This window comes from Diuraphis noxia, unplaced genomic scaffold (genome assembly GCF_037042655.1).
Source record: "Diuraphis noxia isolate RWA-SAM2 unplaced genomic scaffold, SU_Dnox_SAM2 contig0002, whole genome shotgun sequence".
Classification (NCBI taxonomy): domain Eukaryota; kingdom Metazoa; phylum Arthropoda; class Insecta; order Hemiptera; family Aphididae; genus Diuraphis; species Diuraphis noxia.
Genome location: NW_028301712.1, coordinates 20,491,565 through 20,505,267, shown reverse-complemented (window position 1 = coordinate 20,505,267; position 13,703 = coordinate 20,491,565). Strand labels below are relative to the sequence as shown.

The 13,703-nt window shown below is 27.0% G+C and overlaps 1 protein-coding gene across 1 annotated transcript; it reads right to left on the bottom strand.

Moving 5' to 3' along the window:
- On the bottom strand, positions 1-1,526 carry LOC149058201 (uncharacterized). Its single transcript, XM_089218335.1, has 3 exons — positions 1,521-1,526; positions 572-736; positions 1-489 (listed from the first exon to the last, which is right to left on the bottom strand). The coding sequence occupies exons 1-3, from the start codon at positions 1,524-1,526 to the stop codon at positions 1-3; spliced, it is 660 nt and encodes a 219-aa protein (XP_089074461.1).
- Positions 1,527-13,703: the final 12,177 nt, after the last annotated feature.

The following is a 13,703-nucleotide window of genomic DNA, read 5'->3' as shown; positions in this document are numbered from 1 at the left end:
TCAGTCGGAATCAAGGTTATTCTGGGAATTAAAACTATCTCTTCTTATACACCCAGTAATAACTATAGCTTCTATTACATTTTTGTGCAGAGCTTTAACTTGTAATCTAGTTCCATTACACAATTTAGGTGGGTTAAGATTTCTTAGTAATATTATAAGAACTCCAATTTTAAGGATAAGTTTATGCGATGGAAGACCAGAAGGATTCAGAGTATTAAGAAATTCTAAAGGGTAATAGACTGCATCATCTGAATGGATCACTGAATCAAAATATTTATAATCAACAACTTTTTCATTAAATGCCTTTATTAGAATTTCCTTGATTTCGGCTGCCTTGGCTCGCACGCACAACCATTCGATGTATTTCATCTTGATATTTATTATAGCTGCATAAATTCTGGATGTTAGTTCTGATAAAGAGCTAAAAACTGTACTCGAATTTGAGGGAATAGTGATATCGCCATCCAATGAAGGTAAATTTTTTGTCTCCTATTTTAAGTAACATCTCAGCGAAAATCCCAGCAGATGTGTCACCTTTCAAATGGACCCACATATTTTTATGAAGTGCAACTTTCAGGATGTGTGGCCACAAATACAAAGCTTTAAGACACGGCTTTACTTGATCAACTCTTGTACCCTTAGGTATAACGGGTAATGTTTGCCGAAAATTTCCTGCTAGCAGCACAGTGACTCCACCCATCAAACTATTAACTAACCTAACTAAATCTCTAAATCCCTGTTTTAGCAACACTTTAAAATTCAAATTCTGAAAAATCCTTTCTTAGTGTGCCTCTACATTACTTAAGGAACCTTTGTACAAAATTTCAAGTCTCTAGACCCAGCAGTTTCGTCTGGGCGTTTATGAATCACCCATCACAAGTCTAATATTAAAAGTGTAAATTATAAACTTTATGAAATATATACTTAATTTATTTAAATAAATGAAACTTTTATAACTCATATTTATTTAGATTTTTATAGAACACTATATTTCAAAGGTGTAGAATACACTATTATGTCTTACATGAAACTTCAAAATGAGGTGGGTGTACTTGTAAACTAAACAAATCCTACTTCGGTATTTAATTAACACATGTAGAGAAAATAATTAAAATTATAACTCAGGTACATTCATTAGACATATAATACACCCTTACGTGTTCTCTTATGTATTACAATAATAATAATGCTAACAATCACGTTAATAAAATAAAATAGTAAGGACACAATGGTTATAAGCACTTATAAAAAATATGTAATACAGACATTCATAATATATTTTCCACTTGAAGTGTTTGCCAAACAAACACTCAACTCTCTAGCGGCTATGAAAGAATAATGTTTTGAATGTGAACTGGTATACTGAAACCTTACTAAAAAAAGAGAAAAAACATAATAGCACATGTGACTCTTTTAACCTATGTGTAGTCCTCTGGCAGTAGTATAATAACTAGACACGTAGGTACATTTTTTTTATAAACTAAAAAGTGGTGCTTTTTTCTTTCATCTAATTGTCATACCTTCATATTATAATAACGTATGTCCTTCACGCCGGTTCATGAACGCATTAAACAACAACCACAATGTTATATACTTACAATTATATAATACACACACACACATGGATGCCATTTTCTACTTAAACCACTGCTGAATGTAGAAGTCAGATGCCGTTTTCAATTCAACTTCCTATCAATAATCGAATTTCGGTCCTTAAACAAAAACCCAGTTCATGCCGTCGTCCAAACAAAACTTGCCAAAGTGCAGGATACGGAGAAGCGTCATACGATCTCTCTCTCTCTCTATTTATATATATATATTATATACTATACTTGGCATTTTACCCTTTACTCGAACTTTGTTTATTTCAAACCAACCCCTTTTTCAGAAAAACGAAGGAAGTGAGTGCAGAGGAAAAAGGACCAAAACGCTAAATCAACCAGGCCTTATCACTAGCGCCACTGGCTACAGGATCTTTAGATGAACGATAAGTCCAATAAACAATACCATTATGAAGGGATAGACCTTTGAATCATTTCATAAAGTGCTGTAACAATTGCTACAGTATTATGTCCCCGTCTTTGTGTAACGGGTGCAATAAAAATGTTAAATTTTATTTCATTGTTTTTGGAATCGAATAATTTCGGTAAATATAGAGGTTATTGCAAAGTGTTGTCATAGTCATAATTGTAAATGTTTTCACGCCTTTTGTAGGCATTTTCTTTTGTTATTACAAACTTAAATAACTACTTACACAAACTTTAATAATACGGTAAATACAACAATTATAATATTTCATTCAAAATTATTTGTTAGTTCTACAATTATTAATCTTCATATTTTTTTCCCCGAGATTGTAAATTTTTTTAGGATCAATTAATTAATGTTATTATGCATATGTTATTTCATGTAGTTGGCGATTTAAACTGTTAAATATTTGTATTTTAGCCACAATTTAGTTTGAACATTCTTTTAAAATATAACCAATTATGTTTATTCATTAATTCTGTGAACAATTGTATTTATTTTTAATATTTTAAAAGTTTAAATTAATTGAATTTAGGAAAAAATGTGACTACAGAATAAATATAATATATTTTCGTTTTATTATTTATTTATTAATTTACAATCTACAAAGTGGAAATAGTATAATAAGCAAAATTGATAGTTAATAATTAATGACAGAAGATTATGTGTTGAAAATGTATTATAATGAATGTAAAAACAATGATACAAGAATAAAAACAATGTATTATTTGATTAGGTAACTTTCGTATAATTTTTGTTACTTTTTAAATGTTTTCATTACTTGAAAATTATAAACAAGTGAAATGTTATAGTGGGTATAGTCGATCATACAGGGATCTGGATATTGTACATGTATGTTCTCATCATACTTTATTACATCCAATTATTTAATTATAGAAAGCTGTTACGCGATCACATTTTCTATCATATAGTGTCAGTTGGCAGTTTTTTCTTATAAAACTATTTTTTTTATAATCAGTACTATTGGCAGTGTTTTATTCGAATAAAATAAACAAACAAACATATTATTTCAATAAAATATCAACTGACAAGTTATTAATCAACGATTACGCTTATGTCGACGAAAACAGTTTAATCTTATAAGGAATGTCCATTCAAGACTTAAATTAAAAAATTGTACAGCAATACCAATAATATTGAGTCTCCGTCAAACCTAAGCACAGTATGAAATATTATTATTTTTTATTCAAATGATATTATTAAACACATATAGATACTGATTTATACTAAAAATGACTAAAAAATAGTTAAAATTTTTCTTTAAAAGCTTGGTAGGATAGTTTAAAAAAACAAATTTCAGATAAATCACTGAGAAAATGTATTTGGAATTTTGTTTCTTTATTTCTAGGTTTAAAATATGTATAATATACATGCTAAAAATTAGGTATAACTTTAAAAAAATAATATTTTAATCTATGAAAACATAAGTTGAAACTTAAAGATGATTGAAATGTATAATATATAAGTATTATTCATCAGGCGATTTGAAATGTCTACAAATAATACAAACATTATGCAAACAAGAAACGCCTTGTCGATTAGCAAACTCTTTTGGCATTACTCCAACGTTCGTTTTTAATTAAATTGAATTTTCCCCTTTCCTATTCTTGAGCAATTAAAGCCTTAAACACTTAATATCTCATCAGAGAGAAAACACTTATAAATTATAATATTCTTACGAGTGTCATGAAAGTTATACAAAGTATTTTAATAATTTCTTTAAATAACATTTTGAAACATACTTCAAGTATGCACTTTGCACATTGATACCTGAAATAATGTATTAAATGTTTTAAAAAAATTCTCTGGAAAAAAAATGTCGTATGAAATTACCAGCTGCTAATATTATATTGTGTTGAAAACTGTTGATTTTTTTTTTTTTAATAATAATAATTACAACAAACTTGGAACATTCTGCACCAAAACATATAACTAATAGTTTACTACTAGGAAATCTTTAAAATACTTTTGTCAAAATTGGATATTATATCCATATTTCTATACCTTTGGCCTTTAGGTATGTAAGACAGATATCTAATGTCTAATTATTTATGAATATTACGCAAGACTTCTTCAATTTAAAAAAAAATATATATTTGCTATACACACAGTTTATATAATTTATTTATCAAACCTCACGCCCTTTTCGTAGTATAAATGTGACTTGTAAGAGAACACAATAAAGATATTTATGGACTAGATGTAGGAAATGTTGACAATTTATTAAGAAAAATTAAAATTGCATAAATACGTCTTAGAATTTTCAATACATTTTTAAAGATAATATTATGTTCTAATGTTTTCAGTTTTTCACGCCAATTTATAATATAAAAAGAAAAAGCAATTTTATTATATTTCATGCCATTAAAGTATGAATACGGTAAAAGGAAGTTAGTTGAAAAAAATGTTGTTTTTTCTGTTTAACGTGTATCTGAAACATCAACATAAAAGTGAATAATTGTATACAAAACTAAAGTCATTCCTTTATATGCTATTTATCATGATTTTCTGTTATACTTGAAAAAATATATTTTTGCCATGATTTAATTTACGACCACCATCATAAATCAAAATCATCATAATATTGAACGTATATCACATTTTATGAGACTTATCCCGATGAGATAAATATTTTAGAATTTCGTATTTTTAAACGAAATAATTAAATGAATTAAACTTCCGAATAGGTCCGAATAAGTCACAAGTAGCAATAGTAACTTTCCTTGGCTGAACTTGAACAATAGTACATAGTATAATTATTTCGACTACATAATTATAATTTATAAAGTCTCCAGATTCAAATAAGAAAACTACATTTTGGTTCTCTTGATGATGGACGAAAAATGGCTGAAATAAACGCTGACTTTACTTTCAGAAAAAATACATATATATTTGAATATACATGATTAACTTAAATATAATTATGTGGAAAACTTTTAAAAATTAATGTCCATAATGGCATAATGCGACATTGGTGAAGCATAGGTGCATTTTCACAATACAGTAAATCTTATTTTGCATTTGCCGAAGCCTGCAGTTGCAGGTCATTTCTAACATAATTTTATTACAGGCAGTAACCATAAGGCCAGAAAACTATATGAATTATATTTTTAGAGATAAAATGACAAAGAGAATAATTGCATGGATTCCGTTCGGCGCACCTTAGACTCAATTCTATACACTTGTGTGGTGGCCAAAGTCATGTTAAGTCGTATAATCTCCGCGGGATAAATGTCACGCAAATTCAGTTTGAAAGAGACCCATGAGGAAGGTAAGGTAATAATACAATGCACTATAGCTGAGGTTCGTTGGGATCTGGGCCAAGATCCAGATTCTCGATTGCCGACTGAGTTATTATATTGCCATGGATTGTAAAGGGTGCAGCGAGCCGGTGGTATTCGCTGACGTCGGTATGGAAAAGAAAAACTTGTATTTTTGGCACAATATTTCTACTTAATCCCGAAGAAAAACAACGCACGGCCGTAGACCCAGTCGCACTCGTTAACAAGATGTAGGTACTCACGTATTTGTACGCAATAATAATATGATGGTATTCTGTGGATAACAAATCTGACGGAAAAAAATATCCATGAAAATCGAATTGAACGACAGCCGAACAGTGAACGGCCACGAAGGATTTTTGAAGTTCGAGGGTGCACTCCAATAATCGACCCACGTGAATAGCTTTTGGACGTCACGTCAAATAAGGATTTATTTTAATCATCGAAAATTCGGCGGTGATTCGTGACACTTATCACAATATCTCAGAGTCGGTACGTGAGCTTATAATAGATGCTAAGATTCCCCGTTGAACTAAAACGAGTTCTTCGAGGTAAAACTCGGTTTAGTTAAGAAGGAAAAAAGGATTAAATCTTCGTGTTTAACAAAATCCCGTCCATGGGCTTATACCTCGAAACGAACCTTAATAGAATGTATTTTAGGCTGACCGTGGAATTGAGCTAACTGTCGCCAAACGATACTTTAGTCATAACGAGAAGTCGGGTTGCCATAATCAGTATTTTGCTGTTGGTTGTACAGGTCGAGTTTGTATTGTAATCACAAGCAGCATCAAAGTACATTTATAACTAAAGTCGAAAACTAGTCACGTACGCATCGTTATCGATACCAATAAATTGTATAGAAATATTTATTGAATCGAAATATTATGAAAAACGTATATATAGTTTGTATATTATTATATAAATGTTGTATTTTTTTATATTTATTTATTTCATTTTTTTGTTAGACGGTAGAGTTTGATTTAGTACATGCAGCTTATACGAAATGAATACACCTGCGCAAAAATATTAATGAACAGTTGTTTTTTTCTTATCTTCCTTAACCTTCAAGCAGCACATTGTTTTCTCGTAATCGTAATGTTTTGCATGCAAACTTTTAAACTTATTCTAATATTAAACTGCGCATGAATTATGGAAGTTTCTATCAAGATGTATGATGCGTAATGCGTATTACGGATTCTACATTCATAAAATTCTTATATTTAATTAAAAAACAATTAAAATTATCCTTCTAGCTATATAATATTATGAACCAGAAATCCACCACGGGTGGTTTTAATTTTATAGACAAATTATAATATTCAATTATGTTCTTTAAACTAAACTTCAGGTGAATACTTTATATATTAATTATTGTTTTCACCATTAAATAAATTAAGTATAAGACATTCTTTTGGATTTAAAATTAAATGGCTTCTATATTGTTATCCGTAGGTAATGTGTAACATTCTATAATAATAAACATAAGATACAAATCAAACTTGAATACATCATCAAAAGGTTCATGTCAAAATTACTGATTAATAGGCTCTCGACTGAAACACTATATAGTTTTATTAATATGTTTGAGTTATAAATTATAGACGTTTAAAATTTTAGGAAAATACTAAACATTTTTTGAAAAAATGTTTTAAATAAATACTATTTTCGCAGAAATAATGTACAATATCATTTATTTGCATCGGCTACCTACCATTTATTAGTCCACGTATTTTCATAAAACAACTCTATTCCCCTATACCGCAAGTATAGAATACATTATTGATTAAAATTTTTTTACAAGTATTCTAAAATTAAAAAATACAATAACGAATAACAAATAATATGCATAACGAATGAAGAAAAGTACCTATGTATATAATAATATATTATATTTATTAAGTAAGCTTGGTAGTATGACTACAATACGATAAAAGTACCTGATATGAATACTTTAAAAATTGAACAATAAATTAAAATTTTGAATGTTATTTTTTTACGTTAACTGTGTTTTTTTTTATACTTTTGTTGTAACCTTTTCAGTATAAGATATTATTCAACTAAATGTTGTATAAAAATACATGGCACGTGTATCCGGAGATATAAGTAAAGACGATGCTAAATTAAATGAATACCATAAATTTTAAAAATACGATGAAATTTTACTTGTTTAAAGATTACGCAGTGTTAGGTGTATTTCATTGTAATCATACGCTTCCGTAGTAAGAAACTAAAATGTATTGCCAAATATAGATCACACATTGAAATATTGTCCTCCACTATAGTCGTATAACATGCAGCACCTACTTACACCTTCTTATAAAAACATTTACATAATTACATATATAATCGTATCAGTTGGACATTAACATTAAGTAGAATTATTATAGATTCATTGGGGATTTAATCCGCATTCTTACAGTACAGGTCATATCCAATAGTCACTAATACTATCAATGTGTTGATATCTATTAACAATATATATTTTACTAACCAGTAGAAAGTATTTAGCAATGCATTTTTTTACGAAATAAGCCCAGCCACTATGTTCATTAACTGTTTGTAGTGACGTGTAGTGTAGGGACGGTTGGTTAAGAACATGTAATGTATATGTGTGACAAGGATTTTGTTGCTAAAAATCCCGGGTGGTCACCCATCCGGAAGCTTACAACGGCAGTTGGTGCGTACACTCAGGGCACGTATGTAACTAAGTGTAGACAATAGGCCACATCAAGCCACAAAAAAAATCATTAATAATTAATCAAAGTTGGACAATGAATTTATACAACAAGTTAGCCAGTTTGTTATTACTTATTACATTTACTACAAATAGGTGCAAGTGGATTGGGCGCAGTGAAGTGATAACAAATTGTTTAATATATTATTATGGTAGGTACATATTATTATATTATAAATTCATCTTGTTATTCAGATTCTAAAATAACAAATTTCCTTTTTTATATAGGCTTACTAAATGAATTCCCTGATGCTATTTACACTTTACAGTAACTATATTATTAATTGATTACTTTAATTAATGTTTCAAATCAAATGGATCAATTTAAATTTTGTATTTAATAGTAAGTACTAAAACAAAGAAAATTACTCTATACTATTTGTTTATTAAAATGGTTTTTATATTGATTTTATAAGATAGATATTTACAGGATACATTTAATTTATTTTTGCAAGTATTTTCATATATACCTACCTGCTATACGCCATTTACCATGGGTTGAACTGTGGAAACATGTAACGTGTCTTCAACATATTTAATTTTAACGACTTAAATTTGTTATCCTTTATTTAAAATATAACAAAAGATAATTAGTTTATGCATGCCTAGGTACTTGTATATTAATGTGAACTGTTGTTTCTTTTTCACCACTTAAGACCACAAAAACATTTTCGTGTTTTTGTACTTTGCATTACCGTTATGTTTTTAATAGGCCATATTCATTTTTTCTCTTCTATTTCTCGTGTAAAATTAAGAAAGGAATTGCGTTGTTTAACTGTGTTATAAATGTTTATTAGAGCTTATTACAATAGTATACCTATTATAAATTATTAAACTATTATATTAAGTATCTATAATTTAACATAGAAAATAATGTTAATACTTTTTGTTTTTATTATTATTAACATATACGAGTAAAAAGCATTATAATCTACCTGTGTAGTTTAGCATTAATCATTGCCAAATAAATAATATTATTGTGTCTAATTAATTTAAAAATTATTTACCTGGTGAATAATATCATGCGTACCTATCTATATAACGTATAACATCAAATGTGTTATCTGCAGAACTATCTGATCTAGATAAATGAATGTTGATTAAACTTTTCACGAAAAATGTAACGCCAAAAGTTAAAACGTACACACTTCACTATTCTTATATTTTCGCAATTGGTAGATTATAAATATTTATTTAAATGGCTACATTAATTCTTTAAGCAAATGTTATTCCTACTAACTGTATTATAACTGATGTATAAGGTAGACACTAAAATATTTTAATTTAAATTATAATTAAAATTAACAAAAATTCAAGTACAAAACATATCAGCCAAACTAAAATTTCAATTAAATTCTCAGTATTATTTTACAAATTAATATTATTTAAGTCAATAACAATCTTATGATAATTAGACATAGAACTATAGTAACTGTTTCATTATATTTTATAATGTTTGGTATTTTAATGAAGCTATACAATGCGTATTGTCTTATATTTGTGAATCATAGTTTAAATATATCAACAAATTTATCTTGGCATTTTTTCAATTTGATTGAATACATATATATTTTTGTTTTTTTACTAAACATATTTGACATCAGCAGCAAACGCCATTAGTCAAAATTAGTATACACAATTAGTATACATATTTTTTTTTAGATTTTATTATACAGATTGTTTTTTTTTTTTTCAAGAATTTGAGAACCCTGGTGATGGTGGTAGCGTCCGGTTTGAGTGCTGCGTTCAACGTGATGAGTACGTTTGGATTTCTTCGTTCATTCGTAAATTGTTGAGATTCCGTGATTATGTAGCAGACTGTTAGTTCAGTTCCACAATAAATGCACACACTACATATATTTTTACGTATATTATCGAAAAATATCGTATAATATTTTTTCAAATGTTGATGTTAAAATTATTTGTTTTTATTTTGATTGAAAAATTCAAATTTTTAGTTTTTTTTTTTTTTTTTGAACTCACAAAAATACAAAATCATTTTATCTAACAGATAATTGTGTAAACATATCCTTTTTTCTGTGTTTTTTTTTTTTTAATTTCAACGATTATTTTGAAAACTAAAATCTTCTTACAAGTGTCGAAATTATTTCACTTTTGACTTCAAAAATATAAATTTTACCCAAATTTCTACCGGAAACCACTCTCAGAGTTGAAGATAGAAGCACTTTTACTACTAAAAAAAGTTACTACAGACACTCAAAAAATAAAAATATAAAAACACACATCATTATAAAACCAATACATTATCTCCGTTCAAAATCTAAAATGGTACCTAGTGCACAGAACTTAAATAACTAAAAAATAAATTATGTTTAGATAAACCACGTTTTAACCATCTTTATTGTTATTTTTTTTTTTATGATCTATCACAAATGTCTAGAAAACTGTTGGAAAACTCAAAAATTTATATTTTCCTTGTACCATTTCCAATTTACAAAAGCGTTACAGAAATGTTTCAGTTCATTTATCACCTAACGGTTTTTTCTTAATAATAAGAAGTACATTATTATAATAACAAAACATTTATAACATTAGCTAAATTCAAAATAAAATATTTATGTTTTCATGTTAACATGTTCTATACAGTAATGTTACCATTCAGATACTTAATAAATTAGGTGTGTGATAACCATAATTATTGATTAATAGAAAATTTTATTTTATTAATTTAATTTTGCTATACAATTATATTATATTACACCATTCAATTTAATAAAATATGTTATAATAGGTAGCTTTTCCCGTCATATTTGATAATTTTTTCCTTTTATCCTATAGAGGTTCTCTTATTTTACTACTAACATGTACATTGTACCATTTGTACCTACAGATTGTATATAACTTGTAAAAAGAAGGTTTTAAAAAAAGTACTTGTTCACTTATGAACCTTTATGAAATATTTAGTTTAAGTAATAAGATGAATTTTAATATCAATATTTATTTTTAGCCTGAACAACCTCATCTGTCTCTAAATAATAGTATGAATTATTAATGTAGTTGTTTTATACAATGCAATATCAAATATATATTTATACACCATACCTACATATTATATAATGAGATGGACATATGTGCATGTGTTAGTACAGTAGAACAATCTTATTTTATATATTCCTTCTGCCTGTATCAGCTATTAAATAATAAAAGATTAAAAATGAAAACTTATTTCTCTTCGTTATATATTATGAAATGCTGTCACCAATAAAGTTAGGTTATTAAACAAGTGTACTCGGAACACGTGTATTCTACAAGCTTGATTTTTATATGTACTTTATTGCATAAGTATTAAATAAAATAAAATGTTTTATTTACTAAACTATCAAATCTGTGTGTTTAAATGTACATTTCTAAAATTTAATTAAAATAATTACATATATTATTAGCTGTTACGTTATATAAAATATATAAATATTGGAAAATATCTTTAGAAGATTAATTTAATTTAATACGATATATATTCCAATAATAATTCCAATTAAAACAATTTGGTAAATCTTATTTTTATAACAGAATTTTATTAAGCCATGAAATTCGTAACTAAGAAAACAAATTTTTTCAAGGAAGGACGTGTATTTTTAAAAGAATCTTTTTTTTCATATTACCTACTTGTAATAGTTGGTAAATAATTCTGAATATTATACTCATTAAAACGCAAATCGCAGGATATCTCTAAAAAAGATCTATGAAAACGAAATGACCTTAGATAAAAAGTCATCCACGTAAAATAATACGTTCGAGCAGAAAGGATACACCAAAAGCCTTACCGGAATAATTGTTTGGGTTTTAATAACATTAGTATTCAGGCCGGAATTTTGGGTATGGCACTCGTTCAACTGCTCTGTGCAGATGATAAGCCTCGAAAAACAGTGTTCACTGTTCAATTCAATTCTCCATAAACGATTTAAACATACAATCCTCTTCTATTACGTTTAAATAATTAATGCCACTGAAGAAGTAGACACTTGTCAGCCAGCGTATTATTAAAAGAATATACAACGAATATATACAACGTGTTTGGTTAAATTTAATATTTTTCTTAAACAAAACAAATACTTTACTTGATACTTTTTTCCATCAGTATTACATATACAGACACAGTGCCTCATTGTGTTTGTACTCGTATACTCCCATTCAACTAATAATTACTAAAATATAGTAATAGTAATCTAGTAATCCTTAACTGGCTTAACTTATACTTCCTCCAAAAACTGTTATACATATAATTATATAAATCTATTTTAATACTTAATGTATTCAACTTTTAAGACATTTACATGAATTGATTTACTATGAATTGGCTATTTCAAAGTTTTTTACGACATGAAAACATAATTTTATTGATTTATTCAGAATTATTAATATAACCCAATATAATAAAATATTGTTATTTACATAACACAATTTTAAGTAATACCTAATCATATGAATCTTTTAATATTTATAACATCATTTACAATATCCATAATATATTCTACTATGCACATATTTTATGACAATACATTCTCTATCATATAGATATAGAATTATCTAAATATTTTTAGAAACAAGATATTAAAAAGTCATGAGAATTTAAAACCCTACACTCTAATTTTTCTTCCATGGATTCTTGAAGCTTTGTAGCTAATAAAATACTATTGTAATCACTAATCTTATTGATTGCACTGTACTTTCCAACATCTTGAGAAGTTCAAATTTTTTTTTCCCAAGTGTTCTTTATATTGTCTTTACCTAATAATTTTAATATAAAATACGTACATACAAATTGTACATCAAAATATATTTTATTTAGTTTTAAATTTTAATATTGTTTAATTTATTATTTTTATTGTTGTTCAAAAAGGAATAGATTACCGTTGACTTTGAGTTTATATAAGCATCTTCTATAATTTTATACTCGTGAAATATTTTTAATATATTTCAGCTCTTTTTGAACACTTTTAGAGGTATTGAATTGTAAACTTTTTCAGTTTTTTTGATTCATGTTAATAGAAATAATTTTCTTGATCTAAAGCCTGACAATGTATAATATAAAAATTGTAATTTAACAGTTTGAATAATCTATTGTTTTTAAACGTGATGGAAATTAAATTGGATAGCTAAAATAATGATTTCTTAAAAATATTTAAATGATTTGAAAAAATATTTATCATAGAGTTTTATCATATCTCTTTAATATTTAGCTAAACATAATGAAACTATCAAAATATTTAGATAAATTACAAGTAATTTGTACCACAGATCTATTAACACTGTTCTACAAGACAATAATCTTAATACCCGTACCTATATCACTTAAACTGAATATATGATGATAAATATAATGTATAACTATTTTGTTAAGTACGATATCATGGTCCAAAATGAGTAGGTACAGCCTATTAGTATTACTAATAGAAAAATAAACTACTTATAGTAGTATAACTTAATTCTAAAATATTCATTGAAATATAGGTAGGAACATCGCCTTTACTCGGAGTCCATTTTCATATAATTTATTTTATAGACGATAGCTGAATTGAAATTTAACACATTCATTAATTAATAGTGACCTACTCAATAGCGAAGTACACTCGAAACCTACAATTGTATCACGATACGTCTATATACCAAAACAACTT

Bases quoted from the DNA above. Each gene is read 5' to 3' on its own strand.
- LOC149058201 (XM_089218335.1), bottom strand. The intron at 490-571 runs GTTGCACTTCAT...TACTTAAAATAG, and splicing joins TGTGGCCACACATCCTGAAA to GAGACAAAAAATTTACCTTC.